The sequence below is a fragment of the Urocitellus parryii genome, chromosome 5 (assembly GCF_045843805.1).
Source record: "Urocitellus parryii isolate mUroPar1 chromosome 5, mUroPar1.hap1, whole genome shotgun sequence".
NCBI lineage: Eukaryota > Metazoa > Chordata > Mammalia > Rodentia > Sciuridae > Urocitellus > Urocitellus parryii.
Window position 1 is genome coordinate 47070298 of NC_135535.1, and position 25899 is coordinate 47096196.

At 35.6% G+C, this 25899-nt stretch overlaps 1 protein-coding gene and 1 pseudogene across 1 annotated transcript in view; both read right to left on the minus strand.

The window, feature by feature from the left end:
* Window positions 1-20692, minus strand: part of Rab3ip (RAB3A interacting protein) — a 55017-nt gene extending 34325 nt beyond the window's left edge. Inside the window, exons 1-3 of the mRNA XM_026386683.2 lie at window positions 20497-20692; window positions 5664-5936; window positions 4701-4959 (exon numbers count right to left, since the gene is read on the minus strand). Coding sequence (XP_026242468.1) covers window positions 4701-4959; window positions 5664-5911 — 507 coding nt within the window. The 5' untranslated portion in view covers window positions 5912-5936; window positions 20497-20692. The remainder of the gene's footprint in view (window positions 1-4700; window positions 4960-5663; window positions 5937-20496) is intronic.
* A 2144-nt stretch (window positions 20693-22836) lies between these two features.
* Window positions 22837-23028, minus strand: LOC113181187 (NADH dehydrogenase [ubiquinone] 1 alpha subcomplex subunit 12 pseudogene; annotated as a pseudogene).
* Between the last annotated feature and the right edge of the window lie 2871 nt (window positions 23029-25899).

The window sequence follows — 25899 nt, forward strand, 5'->3', positions numbered from 1 at the left end:
AGTAAGGATAACAGCAGACTACTTGTAAGAAATAATGAATTATTTAAGATACTAGAGCAACATTTTTACAGTTCTAAAAGAAAAACGTATCAATGTAAAATTCATTATCCAGAGAAAATAGCTTTCAAAAACAAAAATAAAAAGAGACATTTTCATATATATAAAAGTTAAAAGACAAAAGCAAACATGGAAAACAAAAATGTTAAAGAATGTCCTTTAAACAGAAGGAAAATGATACCAGTTAAAAATCTAGATACATATGCAGAAAAGAATAGCACTAGAAATGACAGCTACATGGGTACCTATGTATCATTATTTAAATCCCTTTAAACGACAATCAACTGTTTAATGCAAACAAATAACATGTTGTGCAGAAAAGATAGCCTCTTTAAGAAATGGTACTGGGATAACAGAATATCCATGTGTAGAAGAATGAAACTAGATCCCTATTGCCAGGAACCATCCTTGAACTGTGCAAGAACCTAAAAGACAAGGAAGCCATTAAGCAGGAAAGCCTGGTATGGAGAACCCCCAGCAGCAATCCTGCTGGCTTGAGAATACTTGGTTCACGTGGCTTCCTACCTAGCTGCCTCTAAGTTCAGCAGTGCAATGGAGATGGGTTGACCCCCGAAGCCACACAGCCACTCAGCCTCTCGGAGATGAGTATGGCTTGCCAAGATGCCAATCAACCTGTTTGCTGCAAGACCCCTGCAACACAGAGAAGGTTTCCACAGTTTCCACTGAAACCTTAACCTTGCCTTTGATGTGCTTCCCCTTAAATAAAGAATTGGATGGGCTGGAGTTGTGGCTCAGAGGAAGAACACTCACATAGCATGCATGAGGCCCTGGGTTCAATGGTGGAATGAGATGAACATCATTACCCTAAGTACATGTATCAAAACACGAATGGTGTGACTTTACTTTGGGTTCAACTAGAGACATGAAAAATTGTGCTCTATTTGTGAAATATAAACTGAAATGCATTCTGCTTTCATATATAACAAATTAGAATAAATAGAATACAACAAAAATTTTTTTTTAAATGGAGCCATTTTTTAGTTGTTCAGTTCTAGCTCTTATTAGGACTGGAAGATCTAACAGGCACTCTGCTTCCTTTTTATTTAATTTCTGGCTCTGCCTCTATTTCTTAGTAATTATTTCAGACTTTCTACTTCTCTCAGGTGGTTCATATCTCCTGAGCAGGAATCTACCCTGGCAGGGTGCTGGTCCCCCTGCAATACCTTATCTCTCACCCTGTACAAAAGTCAACTTAAATTAAAGACCTAGGTATAAGAACAGGAACTTTCCAACTGCTGCAAGAAAACATAAGGGAAGTAGTTCAACACATAGGCACAAGCAACAACTTCTAGAATAAAACTTCTGTAGCTCAGGGAATATCAAGAATCAATACATAGAATATCATCAAATTCAAAAGCTTCTGCCGAGCAAAAGAAAACAATTATCCATGGGAAGACACAGCCTATAGAATGGAGGAAAATCTTTGTCAGTTACTCTTCTGACAGAGTATTAATATCCAGAATATATAAAGAACTCAAAAACTCCAACACTATAAAAAAATAATTATCCAATTTAACAAATAGGCAAATAAACTGAACAGATACTTCTCAAAAGTACAAATGGCCAAAAACTAAATGAAAAAATGTTCAACATCTTTATCCATCAAGAAAATGCAAATCAAAACTACACTGATATTCTATTTAACTCCAATCAGAATGACAATCATCAAGAATATAGATAACAAAAAATGCCGGTAAGGATTCAGGAAAAAAGATAAACTGTTGGTAGGAATGCAAATTAGGACAGCCACTATGGAAATCAGTATGGAGGTTCCTAAAAAACTGAAAGTAGAACTATCATATGACCCAGCTATACCATTTCTTGGTATTTACCCAAAAGAATTAAAGTCAGCATGTTTTAGTAATACATGTGTGCCTATGTTATCAAAGCACAATTCACAACTGCCCAGTTACGTAATCAGTCTAGGTGTCTAGACTAGGATAAAGAAAAGGTGAAATATACAACAGAGTTTTATTCAGCCATAAAGAACAACAAAATTAGATCTTTTGCAGAAAATGGATGGATTTGGAGAGCATCAAGTTAAGTGAAACAAACCAGACTCAGAAAGACAAGTATTAAATATTTTCTCTCATATGTGGAAGTGGGGGTGAGGGGTGGGGGTTGGAGGACATTATGAAAGCAGAAAAGTAGAGAAAGGGAGTTAGGGAGGGAGAAGGTAAGGATAAGGGGAGGTATCAGGGAGCAAAATTGATCAAATTATGTTATGTACATATACAAAAATGCCACCATGCAACAACTATACAATTATTATGTACCAGCAACAACAATAACAACAAAAATAGGATGGGAAAAACAGAAATATACTTTTTTAAGATTCTTACACTGTATGTGAAGTAGGATACTATCACTGAAGATAGTGCAAGTTAAATATGTACACTATAAACCCTTAAAGCAATTACTGAATTAACACAACAAAGATACATAGCCAATATGCTAAAGAAAAGATGAATTCATAAAAAATATAGAGTACAAAAGAAATCATAAAAGGAAAAAAGGGGAAAAGAAGAATCATATGCAACTAATAGAAAACAAATAGTATGATAGAAGTTTTTAAAAACCACATCAACATTTCATGAAATGTAAATACTCAAATCATGTCAATTAAAAGGCTGGTTATGCACAGCTATAATCTCAGTGACTTAGGAGACTGAGACAGGAGGATTCTAAGCTTAAAGGCCAACTTTGGCAACTTAGTGAGACCGTGTCTCAAATTAAAAAAAAAAAAAAAATTTAAAGGACTTGGGGTATAGCTCAGTTCCATCCCCAGTACTACCAAAAAGAAGAAAAAAAAAAGAGATTATTAGAAAGGATAAAAAAATCAAGATGTAACTATATCCTGCCTATAAGAAATTCACTTTAAATAGAAACAAATAAAAGTAGAAGAAAGAAAAAAGTGTCAACTATCTGGCCTCTCTTAAAAAAAAATTGGAATAACGGGAATGGCTGTTGACATAAGTTTTGAATCACAAGCTGCCATAATTCAGAAAACATATTCATATTCAAGAGTCCTTTCTAGCCTTTTAACATTAAAACTATGTTGTACTCATCACAATAAAATTCACTATATATGTGCATATACATCATTATTATTTCAATTATCTCAACAACCTCTAAACACAACTAAAGATTTCCTAAATGAGCTAAGAGATTTATTGTGATCAATAAGTAAACATAACATGCTTTGAAAGGTAGATATATATGTTTAACAGTTTACTTCTGTATCTGTGATTTCACTAAAACACTGTATATTAATTAAAGTCTGAGCCAAATGGTAGCAGCAAAACACAATCACATCTCACCACATCCCTTCTCTTTGGGAAAAGACTAAAAGGACTATTGATTTTTCTTCCTGATAATATTCTTTGTTAAAATATAGTTTGACATAGCTTCATGGTTGTTTAACAATCAGCTATTCATTGAGGAACTAATAAAGAGGCATATACACTAAGCATTATATTGTTTTATGCTAGGAAGTGGGGATTTAAAAAAAAGTTATGTTCTTGTTCTTGAGAGACTAGTTGGGAAAAGGTGAAATACATGTTTGTGAAATGTCACAGTGTGCTGAAAGTTATATGTCTATAGAATATTTGCCCTACCTTTTTAATTTATATGTGTAAATCGGTATTTCGCCACTGTTATCAAATCTTAAATATGTAAGGTCATTCATATTATTCCCTTATTGCATTTTGACGTGTGGGTTTGTAGTGATATCCCTGTTTCACTCTTGCTACTGATAATCTGTGTCTTTTTTCTTTGTCAGGCTTACCAGAGGTATGTCAAATTCTATTGTTCTTTAAAAGAACAAGAATTTTGTTTCATTCATTTTTCTCTATTTTTTCTCATAAATTTCATTTAGTTCTGCTCTTATCTTTATTACTTCCTTCCTTCAACTTGCTCTGATTTTATTTTACTCTCATTTTTTAGGTTCTTTTTTTTTTATTTTTTTTATTGTTGGTCGTTCAAAACTCATTTTTTAGGTTCTTAAAGTGGGAACTTAGATGTTCATTTGAGATATTTTGCTTCTTAATGTTATATATTTCCCTCTGTAATTTAAAGACTGTCTCATAAGAAAGTAATATATGGCCACAAATTTGGAATAGCAAAAAATTTAAAGAACAACAAATGGGAAACAGAATAATCTACCAAGAAAAGAAAATTCTCCAAGGTAAAATACAGAAAATATTCAAAAACAGCAGAATAACAAAGGTGATATTACTAAAATAATTCTCAAAACAATATGAATTAGACCAGATGACTTCAAATAAATGAGTATCAAGCCAATTAGACATAAGAAGGAAAAAATAGGCATGTGGAATATAATCCACTAAATTTGCCTTACAGATAATGTAATACAGAGATTAGTCAATACAGGAGACCAGAAGAGTTTTAGAATCACATTTTTCCAATAAGTCCTCTTAGATGGGCTTCTTTACTACCCAGCCAATTTCATATTCCTTGATGCTGCACCACAGAAGCTGAGGCTGGGCACATGTGAAGGGTAAGTGTAGAACTGTAAAAATATCTATTAATTAGTTGCCCTACCCCATGGAGAAGCAGTAATTTCTAACATGATATGTGTAAGAATATTTTGTTTTCCTTACCCTCTGAGCTTTTGCAAGTTCTTCTTTTAATCTTTCATAGCCCTTTTCTCTAACTTCAAGAACAGATGGGCTTCGTAAACGGGACAGACTATCTGTACTCAACCCAAAAATATCATCGCTGCCAGCACAAGCCTCTGTGATAGTAGCTCCCTGTAAAAACTCTCTCTCTGCATTACAGTTGTCCTTCCTTGTAGTTAATTTAGTGAACTCAGCTGCAGCTCCAGAGGTAACAGAAGACGCTGGGTCTGTAACATGAATGCTATAAAGAAAAGAAACAGTTTTCAGAAAATATCAGCATAAGCACCAAAGAAATGGCATAAGCCATATCTCTAAAACTGCATTATCCAATTTGGTAGCTTCTGTATTTAATTAATAGCAAGTCTTCAATCATACTAGTCACATTTAAAGGGCTCAACAGCCACATAAAGCTAATAGCTTTCCTGCAGATTAACACAGAAATAGAACATGTTTAACATTACCAAAAGTTCTATTGGATAATGTTAAGAACAGGGGTCGGCTCTATAGCCTGCAAACTAAATCAAGCCTGCCACCTGTTTTCATAAGGCACATGAGCCAAAAATGGTTTTTGCATTTTCAAATGGTTGAAAAGAACTCAAAAGAATACAATTTCATAGCATGTGAAAATTATATGAAACTCAAAATTCTGTGTCCATATAGTTTTATTGGAACACAGCCCACTCGTTCATTTACATACTGTCTATGGTGGCTTTTACACTCTAAAGGCAGAAATGAATAGGTAGAACAGTAACTATATGTCTTACAAAGGCTAAAATATTTACTATCTGTCACTTTACATTGTTTTTCAACCCCTGTTCTGAAGCATTATACATCGCTCTACACAGTAAAGCTGATGTTATTCAAATTTTCAAAAAAATAGTTACACTTAAAAGTAACTAAGCAAATTGCCCATCTTTTAAAAACTATAATCCTAAATAATCCTACCTGATACCAGATACTTCTACACAATTTAAACGTCTAGGGGATGAATATACAGGTTGTGTAGGAAGATCAGAAACATCCAACGCATTAGCCTGGATAGAAGAGCATAAAGCTGAAGGATGTGGCCGGTAGATGACACTTGGTGAGGTAGTCTGCTCCTGAGTTCCTGATTCATACACACTAAGGAGGTCTGGTGAAGTAGGTGAAGCAAGGTTTACTTCATGGAAGCCTTCCAAGGGGTCATTAGCCATAGCAAAAGCCTCATCATAAGATAACCTATTAAAACAAAAAGCAGATTGTTATTTTTGATGCTGATATTTAAAACTAAATTAAGACGCATAAACTATGTGTTTATAGTCCATAATAAAGTAAAAACTTAAGAGAGACTAAAGAAGAAAGACCTACAATCACTTAATACTTAATGACCTTAGAGTATACATACTACCAAAGGTAAACCACCTGATTTGGAAGAAACTTGAAAATGGTAACTAATATTGCTAAAGTAAATACACTTGATAAGAAAGTATGAAGAATAAATAAAAATCTGCTTGATATTTTTTCTAACCAAGGTCACAGAAAGTTAAAAAGGCAGTAAAGATACACACAATATCTATCTATCTCTATCTCTATCTCTCTCTCTCTCTCTCTCTCAATTTACCTACATATTACAGAGCTCCTATATGCCCATTCACTCACATTATTAAACTGTTGACATTTCTGGACCATTTGAGAATGTTTCAGATGGATACCCAAAAACCCTTAAATATCTCAGTATATATATAAAACTGTATCCCAAGTACAAGGCCAATCTCCTACATAATCACATAATCATCATCAAAATCTGAATATTAATTCTGATCAAATTAACATCTAATGGGCAGACCTCAATCAAATTTTACTGATTGACTCAACAATGTCCTAAATAGAACCAGGATCCAATCCTGGATAATGTGTTCCATTTCCCTAAACCTGAAATTTCTTCTCTGATGGAATGAGAATGAGGACAATAAAATTTCCTCCAATGTTCTGCTTGTTGTGAGGATTAAAGGAAACAATCCATTAAAGTGCTTAGTAGAGTACTACATGCCTGGCACACAGCACGGCCTAAATAAATATTGTTATAATAGCCACTAACAATAACAAGTATATGTCAGTTTCTCTGTTACCAAAAATATTTTATAAAACTACCCAATTACATTATAAAGTTTACATGAAAACTAAGACATATCCACTCAACTTTTTCATTTCAAGATTCTAAAAATCCTTTAGTTTCCACTGTCTACAGAATAAAGTCTAAACTTACTAGCCTGAAAAGTAAATTCCTCTACAATCTAAACCCAACTTCTACTACAGTTGTACTTTGATAATCATGAATTATACTTCCCAGAACTTTAAAGTTCCCAAACACAAGCATCAGTAGAGTATATAATTTCTTCCATGTTAAAATACAAAAACATGTTAAACTAAATGAAAAATTTAACTCTCATATCTCTAATAAAATGTTTAAAATCTCAAGTAGAGAATAAAAAGGTTTCAGTGAAGTTGAGAAAGAGGTGACTCAATATTTATATATTTTCTCAAAAGTACAGATTACTACATGACAGATCTCTAGACATACATGAATGACCAAAATTGTTGGTTTGGCATCTACAAATGCCATTTTCAAATGCAATAAACTATTAATTACAAATGGTAATTTCAGGGCTGGGGATGTGGCTCAAGCGGTAGCGCGCGCGCTCGCCTGGCATGCGTGCGGCCCGGGTTCGATCCTCAGCACCACATACCAACAAAATGTTGTGTCCGCTGAAAACTAAAAAATAAATACATTTAAAAAAAAAAAGATTAAAAAAAAAAAAAAAAAACAAATGGTAATTTCAGTCCTCAAAATGTTAACCAACCCTTGTTTCCTCATGCAAAATATTCACTATGTCAAATCATAACTCGGATTAGCAAGGAATTTTGTTTAATACTCCATTATAATTTATTTTCATCCAAAATAAATAAATTTAACCTTTATTCATAATTACACATACCCCAAGGAAATATCTATATTTCTTTTCACTTGAATATTAAATCATTAATCAGTTCATTTTAAGGTAGAACCCCTTTGCAATGTTTTCATTCAATTGACATTTTTATCAGTAACTATTTGTGACACTTCCTTTCCTTTATCCCCCATACTTTGGTGGGGAGTGGCAGGGGGACTAGAGATTGAACCCAGGATCTTTACCACTGAGCTACATCCTCAGTCCTTTTTCTTGAGACAGGTTCTTGCTAAATTGCTGAGAGTCTTGGTAAATTGCCAAGGCTGGCCTTAAATTTTCAATCCTCCTGTCTCAGCCTCCCAAGTCTCTGGAGAGGCTGCATGTGCCACTGTGCCCAGTTATCCCATATACTTCTAATTCACCTATCTATACCTTGAAGATTTAACTGAGTCATAGGGTATAAACGCATTTCCATTTCTGGAAATGAAAAATGATATAAATCCTGAGAAAATGTGATAATAACTAGCAAAATGGCATATTCAGTTAGTGCATGGCCCATCATGCCACTCTTAGAGCTTTATCCTCCAAAAAAAAAAAAAAATGCATACTCATAAGGCTAACAGCATTATTTGCAAGAGCAAAAGACTATTTTATTGAACCAGGGTTCATTCTCATAATGAAGCACTATATAGCTACAGAAAAATAAATAATATCTACACATTGCTATGAAGAGACCCTGAAGATATTCTGATAATTTTTTTAAAGGGTAAGTACCTAGGTATTATAATCTACTTTTTATCTAGGAAAGGAGAATAAAAGTACAATTTATTTATATATTTATAAATGTACACAAAATGTAAATGATATATATTTGTATGTATATATGTTTACATTGTAGAAATGGAAGGGCAAACCAAACACTAATAAAAAATAGTTATCTACAGGAGGAAGAAAACAGGTAGGAGTGAACAGGCATGAAATCTAGATCTTTCTGACTGTACCTTGCTTGACAGATTTGAACTGAACTTAAAATCATAAAAATAATAAAACAAGATTAAATTTTAAGAGTCCCTAAAAATAGAAGAAACCTAACTATATACTGAGGTGATACCTTAACCATATACAAAAGAATTATTTCATATTATTTTAAAACATAGTAATATAAGTGTAAAACTCTAATGGAATGTTTATGGACAAAAGAAAGCGGAAAAAACTCAAACTATTTTCAGTGATGAGTGGTAACATTGGTACTGTTATTCTGAAACTATTACACATATAAGATGAAGCAAATGTTTTGTTAATGTCACTTGGAGCTAAGATTTTTTAGCATCTGAGAAAAAAGGACACAAGTATAAAATCAAAGAAGTTAAAGTCTCATAGCTCTAAATTTGAATCAAAAATAGCAGAAAAACTTTCTACTAAAAAAATAGTCCCATCTTTATATCTGATGAAAAAGTATAGCAACACTGACAAACTCAGTAGCACTGGGTACCCACATGCTCAGAGAAATACCATTTTCTATTAAACAAAAATAAAAACATAAACAAGAGCTCCTTGGAAAAACAGCTGATTACAAGCCTGGGGCAATAACCTACAAAAGGACCCTAGAACATCTTCTTACACTAGAAAGCAAAAAAGTTACCAAAAACTACTGGAATAATATCATAAGGACTCCCACTAACCAAAGATGGGACATCTGAACATCAAAAAGGAGAACATCTTCAAAGAACTGAAATTCAAAATATTTTTAAGTCCATGAGTTCATAATGATACTAAAAATAAAACAAACAAACAAACAAAAAAATCCTCACTGGTCTCCTTTGATCATTGCTATGAAACCAATTCACTATTTTCAAAATTGGTAAATAAAAGGAAAGAATGATGTATTTATCCCTATCTTCCTATATATCAAGGAGCTAAACAGTTTGTGAGAAAAAAAAATTAAAAAAAAAGAAAAAAATCTATTTCCAAACATACCTTCACAATTCTAATGAAATAATTAGTAATAGCTATTAAAACCATAACAGAAAAGGCTGTTTGAAGAATTTTATAGTTAATGAATCAGAATGACAGTACCTAAACTAACTGAGCACATCTTATCACAAAAAGAGAGAGAATCAGATGCTGTGTATTATGTGGTAAATAAGAAATTAATACTACTACCATTCACAAAACATTACCCCAAGGAAAAAAAGACCCCCAAAACAATCATGCCTCTACATCTTCATCAGTTTGTAATGAATGCAGAAGAAAAAGGAACATATTAAATAATATTGTAGGACCCAAAGCAGAAAAATCCAGACTTTGGTAAATTCTCAGAGACAAACTATCTGTTTTTTGTTTTTTTGTTGTTTTGTTTTGTTTTGTTTTGTTTTGTGTGTGTGTGTGTGTCTTAATATTTTTTAGTTGTTGATGTACATTTTTAAAAATTTATTTCTATATGGTGCTGAGGATCCAACCCAGTGTCTCACACATGCTAGGCAAGTACTCTGCCACAAGCCACAACCCTAGCCCCAAACTACCTGATTTTGTCAGGGGGAAAAAAAAAATATTAAAAGAGGGTGTGGAGTAGGTAAGGAGAGAAAATTGGTTAATTTTAAAAAGAGATACAAGAGACATAACTATAATGTATAGACTCTGGATTCTTATTTGAGTAAATTAGCAGAACAAACAAATGATATTATTAGGAATTATGGTTTTGTTTTTAAAAATCCTCGTTTTTTTAAAAGATATACACTAAAGTATTTATATATGAAGTAAGATTACTTGGTTTATTTGTTTAAAATAATCGAGGGGGAGCAGGGACTGGAGGTGCACCTCAGTGGTAGGTGCATGCTTTCATGCAGAGGCTCTGGGTTCTATTTCCAGCACAGCAAAAGGAGACTGAGAGCAGAGAACTACAAAAGGGCCCAGGAGGAGATGGAGGAATTGGGGAGCTGAGCCATCCAACTACCAGTCCCAGTCACACAGAAAGACAAAGTGGCTTCTCTCATGATAATAACAGCTGATTTTACTGAGAATTTATTAAATATTAGGTATCGTTTCAGTGCACTTCTGGGATGTTTCAGTGGATTCTGTCTGGATCTCCAAAGTCCAAATCCTTAACCACTAGAACTATTTCCCATTCCACTACTAAACTATTCTAGTAGAAATGTTTCTTTTTATGTGGAATTATAATCCATCATCCCTGCAACACCAATCCTATTTTTCCTATACATAAATACAATATTTCAGCCATTCCTTTTAACAAGTATTTACTGAAGACCTACTACATACCAGGCTCTGGAGGGGAAAAATTTTTCTTTAATCAATCCTCCTCAAATAGCTTCAATACAGCAAGAAAGACTGACAAGTAGAAGCAATAATAATGTGATAAGTGCCTCAGAAGATGCAAAAGATATGAAGAAATCACACAGGAGAGACAAATAAATCATAGACAAAGAACTCCCAGAAAAAAAGAAAATCAAAGAAAAGTCCTCAACAACAAGTAGGAAATATTGAAAAAGACAAAGCCCTTGGAAGCATTTTCCAAGTAGGCCTAAATATAAAAACAACACATTTATGGAAATAATGAGTATTCCATAAGATGAAGCACAGACTATGAATACAAGAGATAAGACTCCAAGAGAGGTAGGTTTGAATCCTGCTTCTGTCAAATTACTGGGGCAACCTGTGCCTAAGTTATCAGGAAATCTGCATCTTGGTTTTCTACCTCAAAGGATAAATGAAGAGAGAATGCTTTTAGCATTAGGACAGCACCTCTTAGATGAGCTTCTACCTACAATGCCTCTATTCTAGGGGATACATTTCAACATTGTTTATATTCCAGTCACTTGTGGAAAGATTCTTTTCAGATTAAAGTTAGCCTCTCATTCAAGTCTGTGAAATTCCTAGAAAATGTAATTTAGCTGGCAATGAGCTGCCAATCTCACTGATCTGAAAGTCTTTAGTTCTCTGAAATCTATGGACATGTTAAGATTGATTTTACTTTGTCTTTACGAGTAAAATAAGCTACTATTTTTAAGTAATAGTACTCTTTGCAGTAAGCAAATTCAAAAATAATTAATTTCAATTAGAGATCATCCCAATTCATAAATTAAACTTGGCAAGGATAAGTCTATTGGACAACCAATAGGTGAAAAAGATGACCACATTAAATTCTTACAGATTAATCACCAACACAACTTGTCTTGCCTTATTACTGTAACAAAGCTGATTTCCACTCATAAGGAAAAAACTGATCAAAACAATGCCTCTGATTTCTAATATGTATTTCATGTTATTTTTTTCTCCCAGAAATCAGTATTCTCATGGCAAAAATAACAATCTTTGCTGAAGGTTCACTATGTGTCAAGAAGTAATGATATGAATTTTACATATATTTTAACTCGTTAAGTAAATTCGTAGAAAAGTCTTAATATATCTATCTCAGCATATTATCTAACACTAATCTAGTTAAAACTTTTAAATTATCTACTCCTAATATTATTATATAAGTAGTCTAAATGGATAAATTATATTTATTTTCCCACAAAAAGCACATTCCTCTTATTTAATTTACCTTTGATAAGTGGAAAACACAGAATTTATGTCTAGGGAAAAAAATTAAGGCTGTGATTTTTATTTTTTCCCAAGCCAATTTAATATATCTGAAAATTAAACAATCTGAATTCTGTACTTACTAAAATTATTCAAAGCACTACACTATCAAAAGTAAATCATTCCCAATACAAGAGGTTATATGGAATCACAAATGAATTAGAAACACCAGTAACTAAAGAAGAAAGCTAAGGTTCTGGTTTTGACCTAATTTAATAAATTATTAATAAATTAATAATTAATAAAAGTTCCTAAATTATTCCTAGGAACTTGGGCAGGTCATTTACCTTCTCTAAACCCAAATATATATATATATATATATTTATATATGGTGATGGAATTGGACCCAATGATTCTGTTGAGATGAAGTGGTGAGTGTACCTCTCTATTAAAAGGAAGGCCAGGGTTTGACTTCCCAATGGTATTTGCTACCTCACCAAAAAAGCTTATACTCTGGAATCCGGTTCAAATCCTAGCTTGAGCAGTTACAAATAATATAACCCCAGGATCTAATTTTCAACTTCTCATCTGAAAGCTGGATAGAATAACTATACCTACTCATAAAGTTGAGATGAGAATTAAGTTTGACAATACACATAAAGGGCTTAGCATTATATCTGACACCTATCAATTAAAATTAGTTTTTATAATAAAAAAATAGAATTTTTATAAAGATCTGTAAAGCATTATTTAATGGCTATTTGCCAAATATTTTTATCACAATGTATCAGCACAAACATCATCAATAAGGAGAAAAAAAGGAATGGTTGTTTGGTTGTTTAAATACAATATCAAAAATTAAAAGTTTATTATTCTGAAATGTTCCTCCTTAACAAAGCAAACATCTATATATTATACTACATATGTAGAATGCTTTACTTTTACTATCACAAAAATAAAAAATATTCAAAGGTAGATTAAAAGAAAAGTTTAAAGATTACATAAGTATTATTTTCATCTTTCAATTTATTCACAGACTGTTGGGGGATGTAGGAGGTAGGGGACTAGGAGGAAAGTCCAGATACATTTTAATTACCAAATAACATCCTAAATTTAGTATGAATTATGGAAGAAACACCTCCTGGCATTAAAAATTAGATTGCTACTTCAAAAGTGTCTAATGAATTAAAGCATTAAAAATTTCATTAATTAGTTCACTTGTTTAAAAACACTATATTTATCAAATACATTTATTTTATGGCATATATGTTATCAAATATTCTTGTTAGAATGGAAGGATGATCGACAGCTTCAACTTCTGAGAGCAAATCCAACACTAAGTTTAAAATTCAGTCCTACATTGGCAGGTAAATGGATGGAGTTGGAGAATAGTATTCTAAGCAAAGTAAGACAATCCCAAAAAACTAAAGGTCAAATGTTTTCTCTGATTAATGAATGCTGATTGGGGGTTGGGGGTATGGGAAGAAAGAAGGAACTTTGGACTGACAAAGGGGTGGAGATGGCGTGGGGGGTAGGAAAGATGGTGGAACGAGATGGACATCACTACCCTAAGTATATGCATGATTGCACAAATGGTGCGTCTTTACATTGTGTACAACCAGAGAATTGAAATGTTGTACATTTGTGTTTGATAAAATGCATTCTGCTGTCATGTACAACTAAGTAGAATAAAAATAAATAAAATTCTAATAATGGACTAAAGAGATGGCATATAACCTAATGTGAACCACTGAATGACTACACACACACACACACACACACACACACACACACACACACACCCCTAGTTAATTCTCACAGCATTCCTTTGAAATGGTTCTTATCCCTGTTTTATGGAGGCTCATAGAGATTAATTTAGTCAAGATCAAACAGCCAATAAATAAAAGGTAGGATTCAAGCCTGGTATGACTGACTCCAACATCTGACTGCACTACATCTAAGATAAACTAGGACAAACTTGCGGGGTGGGAGCAGTGACAGATAAAGGTTAGATGAAGACAAAGAATCTTTAAGTAGGTCTCATTCGTATCAACCATAAAAAGTAAAAATCCAAAGGGAAGAATACTATTTAATCTCTGAACATTTTTCTTTAAGAAAAAAAAAAACCTGAAATCTCTAATGTACCGTTCTTGAACTAGATATCTGCTATTTCACTGTGTCCTTTCTTCTCTTTTCCCCTAAGTCATTTTTTTGCTATCATCATGTCCTCTCTATTTTGACTCTATGTTGAGATTTGAAATATTTATTCAGGTCCTTATAAGACTTAGAAAAACACATAAATCAAAATACATAGAAGCTCAATTTTACCAAATAATCTTATCTCTACGTATTTAAAAAAAAGTGTGAATGGAATATTATTCAGCCATAAAAGAGAATAAAATCCTGTTACTTATTGTAACACGGCTGGAACTGGAGGTCATCATAAGTCACATGGCAAGAACTGAAGGTCATCATAAGAAAGTCAGGTACAGAAAGATGTGATATGTTCACACTTAGATGTGGAAGATTAAAAAGTTGATCTCAGAAAAGTAGAAGTAGACAAATGATTACCAGAGTCCAGAAAGGGTCGGGGTAAGGTTGACAAGGATGAGAAAGGACAATTTATGGGTATAGGGACACAACTTTAAAAAAGGAAATAAAGTCAGGTACAGTGGTGCAACCTGCCTGTAATACCAGCAATTCAGTAAGCTGAGGCAGGAAGATCTCAAGATCCAGATCAGCCTCAGTAACTTACTGAGATCCTGTCTCTAAATAAAAAATAAAAAGGGCTGGGAATGTGGCTCAGTGGTTAAGTGCCCAAAGGTTCAATCCCTGGTACCAAAAAAAAAAAAAAAGAATAACTTTTAATGTTCTATAGCACAGTAAGGTAACTACAATCAACAAGCAATCAACAACAATTAAGTATGTTTCTAAATAACTCGTAGAATCTGGACATTCCCAACACAAATGATAAATGTTTGAGGAAATGGATGTGCCATTTCTGATCATTACACACTGTATTTATGTATTGAAATACCACACTGTACCCAATAAATATGTATTATGTATCAATATTTTTAATGAAAAAGGCATTTTTCTATTTTAATGAAAAAGGCATCTTTCTATTTTTATTAAAACAGACCACTTGAATGTATTCGTGACATGTTTAGTGATATTAGTTATTGCAGAGGCTTATATTCAGGATTTTCAGAAAATGCTCTGAATTTTCTGGCTACTAATAGCATATTGTTTATACTATTTAATTACAAATCTTTGGAAAATAAATATAAAAAATTATTCCCTTAAAAAAAAACTTTTTCAGTACTGAGATTGAACCCAGGGTTTCACGCATGGCAGGCAGGCACTCTACATCAAGCTACAACACAAGTCCTCTAAATTTCTTCTTAATAATGGAAGCCTTATTCTGTACATAAAAGATTTGTCAATACACATTCAATATGCACTGAAATATGCACTGATTTGATAAATATACAAGAGTCTTTTAGAGAGGGAAGCAGTGAAGAGTGGAGACAGCTATTCCAGGCTACCTTTGTTGAAAAAGGTAAGAGATAAAATGATAAGAACCTAAGATAGCATCAAGACTGGAGAAACTGCATTTTTAAAGTTTGAAGAAACTAAGCATTATCTCAGACTGGCTTCATTAAACTTTCCCTCTAATTCAGATTCAATCATAAACTAGATGTATGAACTTGGGCAAGTCACTTAATGTCTCTGACCCTTAGTTTTAACACCTACAGTGGTGGTGATAATGTCTCTCCTGTATATATTTAAGAAAATCAAAAGGCTTAGTTATAAATATAAAAATGTCTTACAGTCTGTAAAATAGAATATAAATGAAATATTTATAAAAATCTAAGAATTAAGTGATGGGAAAATAGCAAAAATATACTGATAGTATATTATCTTATAAATCATTAAGTGTATTATCTTATAAATCATTAAGTATATTATCTTACAGATTATTATTTGTGATAAAACAGAAGGGGGAAAACTAGTCTTTCTGAGGTAAACATAGGAAATATGATACTCCTCCCAACAGTGAATCAATACACATTTACTCATTGTTTTTCAAACCTATACTGGTTGTCCTTTTACACTTTACCCCCATATGTCAACAAGGTACCCCCAAAATGATACTCAATACTATTACTTTTATCTGGACAGATCAAAAAATAATTCATTTACTTAACTGGTTCTAAGCTATCATTTGCATGCTCCTTCATGTATCTAGGGCACTTTGATCTTCCTGAATAGAATGTTTACTAGATTGTCAGTTTCTGTGTATATATGTTCACATCATCAACTTCCACTATGATTATATTTACAATCCTGTGTTAACTACAAGTTAACAAATCTCTCATAAACATGAATTATTTCAACAATTCTTTTTTTTTCCTCTTGTAAGTAATCTTGGTTTATGTCTATAGCTATTTAGTTTTGTATTGCCAATATTCTAAAATAAAGACTACTTTTTCACTTTTTTAACTAAGACTATATACAATTTAAGCTTATGAAACTATCTTGCTCGGTTTTATAATTAAAAGAAAAGTCAGAAGGAAAAATAGAGATAATAAGATAATGCAACCTGTTTTAAGTATTTCCCTCTTCCTTTCTTTAGTCCCCTCAATTCTCACTCTGAATGATCTAGATATATTTCAGTGATCATCAGAAACACAGCACAGATCCTTGGGTATCAAGCCCAATGCTAAAGTTACAAAATAGATGGAGATAACTTAAACCCTGCCCTCCAAGCATTGGCAGACTATAGAGATCACCTGTCAAAACACAATTCTAGTGTGCTAGAAGCAGTTACAAATACAGCACAAATACCAAAACTAATAAATACCAAAATATAAGCATGTACTCAAAATTATGGAAGCATAAAGGGAAAAATTAAAATGTACTACCTGTAATAGCTAAAGATGGTACCAAAAAAAAGGGGGGTGGGAGAAACTAGCTAGAAAGAATTTTTCAAAAACTCAAAGACATTTCATTTTTAGGATATCAAGTGTACAGTAAATGACTTATTTCCTTTGTTGAACTGCATTTTAACCAGAATTATACTGGACAAAAGTTTAGTTTGAAAAGTAATACACCTTCAGAACATCCTTAAAACTTTCCCTCATTACCTCAACACACAAATGTCTCTACCTACTATTTATCCTGCCTTCTTTCCCAACTAGTCTTGCTTTCTTATTTGGCACTCATTAAGACAAACCTATAGCTCTCTATAACTATCTATCCATGTGTATATATGACATAAATATATATGCATCCACATTTTGAGGAGCCTATAAAAGATATGGGAATGATTATATGCCACCTACTTTCCAGACTCTCTATGAATATTTTCCTTCCAACCCCCACTGACTTGCGGAGTAGATGCTCAATGAATATTTGATTAAAAAAACCTCTGGTGACATGAGAATTACATATTACACTAATAAGCATCTCATAAAAGCTATATTAAAAACAGTTCTTCAGCATTACAACACATGATATGGGAGAATGATTAAAAGCAAACAATTTTTCAGTCTTACAACTAAAAGAAGTGATGGAGTATAGTGAATAACAGTAATGGTACTGGAGACAACCAGCTGAATTCTAATCTAGGTCTATGATATAATTAGCCACGTAATCTTAGGCACAGTTTATATACCTTCTCAGTGTTTCAATTTCTCAATCATAAAAGTGACATAAAATATTACCTATCTCCTAACTCACTGTGAGAGTAAACAGGTTAGTTTAGTGAGTATACCAGGACTTACTTAGCACATGAGAAACACTAGACTTGAGTCAACAGTGTAGCAGCAGTGGTGTCACTATCATCAGAATCCTTGGGTATTTTAAAAACAGAAATAAAAATAACAACACCTTTCATTCATTGCCTCCTTATAGATACAAAGCTCTTTTTCCACAGGTGCAGACCAGTAACATAAGGAACTAAAAGTTCCACTTTGAGCACAAAATTTTTCATCTTGGTTTTGCCATCAGCCAGTGATATGATCGATGACAACTAAATAACTATAGGCAAGTTATTTCAACACTCTGCACTTTAATTTCCTAATTCGCAAAATTTAATAAACCACCCATATCCCAGGAATGTCCTGAGAACTAAATATCAAACACATGCTCAGCATTCTGCCAAGCTAATGTCTGTTCCTTCTTTCCCACATTTCACAAGGGATATCCCAATAAATCCTCACACCACCATTATGAAGTTCATATTAGACAGTTAACATTAAAAACTGCCAAACACTGGCAATTTCATGTTTCAACCTGGCACTATTACAAATGGAGAAAATAACCTCAGAGAGATTGAATGATTTACTAAACATTATATGCTTAGTGATGGTCAAATAATTTTTCATTAGGCCAACCTCACTAATTTTTTCAGAGAGAGACACTGACAAAGGAAGAAAATGTATACTAACCACTATAATACATGTAAAGCTAACATAACCCACAAATTTTTGTTCTACCATATTAAAAATGAGGAATGAACTATTTCTAAAATCTTTTCAATTACAAAATTATTTGTAGAGCATCTATGTGTGTGTTGGAGGTAACAGATTTAGAGAAAATCGGCAGTAAGGTTTATTAAAGGAAGTATGTGTGTAACTACACTAATTCAAAGGGTGCAATTGGATCTAATTAGAAACCTCACTAATTAGAAACTCCATGAAGCAAATGAACATCAAATAATCATCTTGATGGAAGGTTAGATGTATTCAGTACATCACAGAGCAGGTGGTTAATGAAACACCCAAGAAAGAGTTACATCAAACACTTTGGTTCACAAGAGTATGTATTCACTAATACATAACATTATTGTACTAGAAAAATGTAAAAACTTCCTCTAATAGTAAGAAATACACTACTGTAGTAAAATTATGTAACTGTTTACTTTATTTCTATAAATTCTACAAAGGTTTTAGAATTAGATCAAATAAACCAGATTCGGAATGCAATTTCTGTCCAAACATGAAAAGTCCTATAAAAATGCTCAGTATTAGTAAATAAATAACAAATGTTAATAGAACAAGGCCCCATAAAACTGGTGAAATATTTAACAGTATCAAATATTTACTCTGATTAGCTACAAACCTATTCTGCATCTTTTCTCCTTGATTTGTCATTCACCATTTTAAAAAGAAACTGCATCAATAAAACAAGGATAACTAGCAGAAACTAAGTCTTTCAACAGATTTACAATGGTACAGTTTTGTTTAAATCCTCTTATTGGTCTCTCCTCCAATTATGCAATCATTTCACAGCAAAAGATTACATGGCTCTTTCCACACACTGGAAGGAAGGAGGTTGGGGAAAACAGTGGCGTGTTTAACAGGTAGTCCGGAAACAGGCAACATTTCCGTGATACTAAATTGTCTTTCGGGAATCGATATTAACTCAGCGCCTCTTGGTTTTCAAGACCTTATCCTTTTGCCATTACAGATACTGTTTTAATCCCCGTAACAACTGGAAACTCTTCACTTGCTGCAAAGTCCATCTAGCAACATCACCTCTCCTCCCACTAAACAGGCTTTTCCGCGGGCAGTGGGGGCGAGCTGTCAAAACTAGGAGGGCAGTGTCCTCACAACTACATCTGGGCAGCTCGTCTCAATTCCCCAGAAAAGTGAGGCTGAGCTGAGCTGCCTGCTAAGGCGGGACTCCAGGCGCTCGCGCTTTCCCACCGGGTTTCGTCGAAACCTCCCGAGGGTGACCTCTACGCCTCGACACCGTGCCTCGCAAGTCTTTTACTAAGACGGGGGCATGGTAGAACCCTCGCTGCACAACCACTGTTTCATTCCACACCAGCTGCCGCGCGGCGTCCCGTGATGCGACCCGCTTCCGACTAGTTCGGGAACTGTCTTTTCACCGGCTCCGCGACAGCAAGAAGGGCTGCTCCCGCCCGCCGACAGGTAACTAGGTTCCGGGCTCTCAGCCTCTGGTGCTCGGGACCGCGCAGTTAATGAGTAATGCGCCCGAGTCTAGGAGCAGGGGAGAGCCGCACCCCGACGTCCAGCCGCGGCTCAGGGGGAGGCCGGCCGACCAAGCCCCCAACCCCGCTGCTGGGGTGGGGGGGTCCTACGGCCCTCGTGCCCAGGCGAGGAGGCGCTCGCCCGGCCAGGGCAGCAGGGCCGTGTACCCGCGCGCCGCGCCCTCCGCCGCGCCGGCACCTGCACCTGCAGCGGTCGCCCCTCCCGGCCGGCTCGCGGGAGGAGGTGCGCGGGCGCCGAGGGGGGCGGTGCTCCACGCCCCGGGCCTCTCCCTCCCGCGGCCGCACTCACCTGACGAACCCACGGCGGCCGCTGCCCGCGCTCAGGGGCGTTCGCAGAGCTGCAGGGAGTGCGCCGAGAGGCAACAAGAAGCCGAGAGGGAAGACGGGCCAACGCCGCTACACCCCGCGGCGGCGGGCGCTCTGCGTTGGGTGCCGCCGAGGGAGCGCGGGACTGCGCCTGCGCCGGGAGCGGGACCGGGAGCCGGGAGCGGCCGGTCCCCCGGGAAGGAAGGCGGGGCTGGGGCGGGGAGGGGCGGAGCGTGGGGCCTCGGGGGCGACGCGCTTCCGCGCCCCCTGGCGCCAGGCGGGCTCGTCGCAGGTTCCCCGGCACTGGCCCAGGTGCCTCCGCGGGCGGTTTCCCTGGGAACGACCGCCGGATACCCTGCGGGACGTTTCCCGAAGGAAGAAGCGACCTCTGGGTAACTTCCAGCGTGTTGGGCTCGCTAGGAGTCGGAAGAAGCTCCTTCACTGTGAGTTGAGTACTGCTGCAGTCAACCTGAGGCTTGGCTCCCATACACACCTTATAATGGGCGTGGGGGGAGGGAATCCTGAGAGAACCCAGAACCCACATCCCCTCGTTCCAGCCTCTTCCAGAGTATTCGAGAATGTCGTTTCTGTGCCAGCCTTCTCGCTCTTGTGTGAACTGTTTTATTAAACTTCCACCCTACTTTAAGAACTCCAAGTGGGAAAAGTGAAAATACAGACAAGAACCAAGCTTATAAAAGTGTGACAAAAGAGAGTCACCATCTGGTCTCTATGTGTAAAGAAATACATACAGTCCATTGATCCATATTGAACTCAGGACCATCATTCTGTGTATTGGTCACATTTTGGAGTAAGAAAAGGAGGTTATGTATATGGCTGTTAGAATCAGAATTTCTCGCTTTGAATCTACTACCATCGCTATCCCCCTGTGATGTTGGGCAAATTAATCTCTTAATAGCCCCAATTTTCTCACTAATAAATGAGTATAATAAGAATACCTACATCACTGGATTGCTGAGTTTAAATGATATGAAATATATACATGTGAAACATTCAGTGTACTACACAAATGCTGCATATTAGCTATTATTATTAATGACGTTACTATTATCCAATAAAGACCTAGGAAGTCATTTTATACTCCAGTCAAATATATTTTTACCCCATCTGCAGTATATTACTGAAACACTGAATTTGGGGGCCCTCATCTGAAACTGGGAATGGCTGTCTCATGCTGAAAGTGAGGCTGGGGAGGCTAATAATCCCCCACCCTGAAAGGCATCAAAGATGATGGGAGTGCAAATTGTCCTTGGTGCCAACACAGGCTAACTAAAACCTACATCTATACATTTCCTGCCTTTTATCACTTCCCTGCCTCTTCTCCTTTAAAGTCTCTGCTAATTTTCAGGGATTTCCAAGACAGAACTTTTGAAACAATTAGGTTTTGTCTATCTTCCTTCAAAGCTGGCTTTGAATAAAATGTATTTTCTTACCAAATTAACTCCAAAAATTTCTGGAGTAGCAAGCAACATGTTCTAGCTTATTTCTTTCCAAGGCAGTATTAGAGTTGCCTAGTAATATTACCAAGTCCTATGCATTCTAATGTCCAAATAATTCTTAAATCTCTCTTGTTTCATTCACTGCCTGCTAGATATGACCTTCCTCATTCATGGACTGTTAACTCTTCTCCCATATATTATATGGTTGGCCGTTCATTCAGCACATATTTATTGCACTCCATTTTTGTGCCTTCTGCTAGGTGTGGGGGCAAAAAATCATTACAAATAGCACCCCCTCCCATCCAAGGACTCAGGAGACAAGTATGTTAATAACACATGGAATGAATAAACTCAACATACAACAAACTTCTTGGGTTCCCCAGTCTTGCAATATCCTCATTATGTCACTGTCTTTGCACTTTTTCTTTTCATAAAATTATGTTCTGGTCACTGGCCTTCTCTTTACCTAGATAATTCCTGCTTATCCTTCCAGGCATCAATTCCATTGTGAACCTTTTACTGTTGCTTGCCACTCAGCCCTGTCCCACCAATCCCAATATGGGCTCAGTGCCCCTACCTGTGAGTCTATAACACCTGATCTCTTTTTTTTAACTTGATTAAAAAATTTATTCAAGTTAATGGTAAGCAGCAAAAGTACAAGTCCATGAAAAGTCCCATATGTTACATGTTGAAACCGCTTTTCACTGTCTTTACCTGTAAGGTGTTCAAGGTGGGACTCATTTCTGAATCTTCTTTCTGGTGGTGGAATAAGGTACATACTGTTCTGGAGTGCCACTCATGTTGAACTTCTGGTTTCCAAATGAATTTATGAGCAGTAGGTGGTTTTGTTGTTGGAGGGTCATCAGTCACACAGTGAAGCCAATGATGCCAAAAAATTGTTTGTTGTCCTTGTAGTATTTGTTTCCATACTTGTCTTCCCCCACTAATGTACCAACTCTCACATCATTTGCTCTGAAGAAAATTCATAAATGGCCACAGAGACCATCATGGCCACCAACCTGCTGCAGCCCACACTTCAGGACCTGCAGCAACTCCATCTCACCCTGCACTTTCCATATAGAATTTTAATAGTAGTTTATTTCTCGGTTTTCCTAACAAGACTGTGAGCTTCTTGAAGACAGGCCCAAGGCCTGACATGGAGTAGTGATGGCCAATAAGTGCAGAGTGAATGAATGACATATATACAGAGTTTACTATCTTGGTTCTACATAAGACCTAAGACATCATGCATGTTATGGTTTAGATATTAGATGTCCCCCAAAAGCTCATGTGAGAGACAATGCAAGAAAGTTTAGATGTGCAATGATTGGGTTATAAAAGCTTAACCTAATCAGTACATTAATCTTCTGATCCAGCTAGGGATTAACTGGGTGGTAACTGAAGGCAGGTAAGGTAGGTAGGATGTGGCTGGAGGATGTGGGTCTTTGGGGGCGTGCCTTTGAGGGATATATTTTGTCCTTGGTAAGGTGATGCCTTTCTTTCCCTTCTCCTTTCTCCCCTCTCCCTCTCCCTCTCCCTCCTGGTGCCATGTCTTGAGCTGTTTTTCTACCACACACTTCCACCATAATGTTCTGCCTCACCTGGGCCTCCAGTTGGCTTCTGTGGACTAAGACCTCTGAATCCATGAGCCCCAAAATAAACTTTTCCTCCTCAAATTGTTCTTGCCAGGTCTGTTGGTCACAGCAATCTAAAACAATGCATCTACAAGAAACAGTAAGCAATAGCCATATGCCTGAGCCATACATTGGTCTATTTGCAAATCACCTACCATCTATAAGCCTTTTGAAATGTCCTTAGAGGTGTTACCCTTTAGATACTTAAATTGCTAGTGCAGTTTGAGAATGAGAAGAGTAATATGGGTAGTTGCTGTTAATAACAATGCCTCAGCATTGCAACACAGAGACCAAGATACATTACATAATGTTAGACACTCAGAATCTTAACCTGTAAAGAATATTAAGTATTGTGAGTATCCTAAGTTAGGTGGCTTACCCATATTAAGGGACAAATGTAACTTTAAAAAAAATAGATTTTGTAATATGCTTATTTGACTTCTTTCCCTTTCATTAAAAAATATACAATTGTAGTAAAATATAATATATAAAATAATATTGATTAATTTTTTATCTTAAGATTTTCCCATTCATACATAGGCCAGAAAATAATGAAGTACAGAGAAATTTTAAATTAAACAAATTATTCTAACATTTTTACCCTAGTTGTAACTTTTGTTTGTTTCAAAATTAAAAATTTTTGTATATTTTCATGGTACTTTGCAGTTTCAAATTGACTTTGCATAAAGTCCTTTACCAAAATAACAATTGGACACAGGTGAAAAGTAGTCATTTACAGGTGAGGAACTTAAAGTTAAGGTCCTGGTCTTTAGAATACAGGTATGTATCTTACAAACTCAGTTCAAACTCTTTAAAAAGCAGATTGAACTTCCATGACCAGCAGTATGGCACAATACTCTGGCAGATTCTCCCACCAACAGCAATTCAAAGTATTGAATAAAATGTATAAAACACCTTATCAAACATATCAGTGAGTTGGTAAGAACATAAATGATCCTAAAGGCAAAAACTATGTAAAAGTAGGAATCCAGACAATAAATAATAACAATGTAAAAATGAAAAAAAAAAACTGGTTATGGAGGAAAGTGTGTGAACAACAATCATTTCCTTGTCTAGCCCAATAGTTACATGTAGTCTAGGGCTTGTATTCCCATTTAAAAAAAAAATTGCTTTTGCAACTCCTGTACAAAAGCAGAACTAAGGGCTGGGAATACAGCCCAGTGGTAAAGCACATATGTAGCATGGTCAAGGCCCTAGCTCTAATCACTAGTACAAAAAGAAAAAGAAAAAAGCATTGTCTCTGCAGTGTCCTTCATTAGATCAATTAGAGACAGCTGGACATTTTAGGCCCCTTTTCTGATGTTAAAATAAATGGAGTAGGGAAAATTTGGAGGCTGACAGAAAGGGTTGAGAGATTAGACTATAAAGAGTTTCTCTTTTAAAAAATCACTTTAACAAACTCCAAACATGTAAGAAAATGTTTTGGGAATTGACTTCAGATCTGGTTTATCACACACAAATTGCCATCCATTAAGCAAATGTTTATTTATTGTTTCTCTTTGCCAGATATATAAATAATCTGCAGTAGGAGGAAGAGAAGAGATGAAACACAATGAGAGCACATCCCAGCTTCTCTAAAGTGTTTCAGTCCCAGGCCTCAACCTATTCTTAATCTTCCTTCATTCCTTCCCACATGTTCAGTGAGAAATCATTATGTCTTTAAAAACAACCACCACCACCACCCCCTTTTTTGCTTAATATAGATTTGACTGGATCCCTTACTGATGGATGCTTACTATAGGTTGAGAACCAGCAGTGAAAGAAGGGGGAAATTTTTCAATACTAATTCAAAACAAAAAGAGTGGACTGATCTTGCTTCTTTCATTGGGTGTGTTTGTGATTTAAGCTTTGTAAGAAAGCTTTTCCTGATGTAAGAATAGAAATTATCATGGTTGTCAACATTCTTCATGCCTTGCTCTTAACCATCAGCCATCTGGACATAGACAAAGCAGTGTATGCAGTTTGGGTTTATTTTAATGCAGTCAGAAGGTAGATTATGGAAACTTGTTAATGAGATGTTTTAAGGTCAAAGACTTTGGGGAAATAAAGGGCTCTCCGAGGCCCAAGGTACTAATAAGTAGGGGCCCAAGAGATTGGGCTTTCTTCTTATTCTGACAAAACATTTGAAAATACTGAACTACCTACTGAAACTACAGGGAAAAGGGAGGGCTTTTGTTTCAACAGACAAACTTAAATCTCAGTTTTAAGCCAGGCATGTAAATTAAAATTACATAGACTTTTGAGGAGTTGCTGTGCTATTTTGGTAGAAATGAA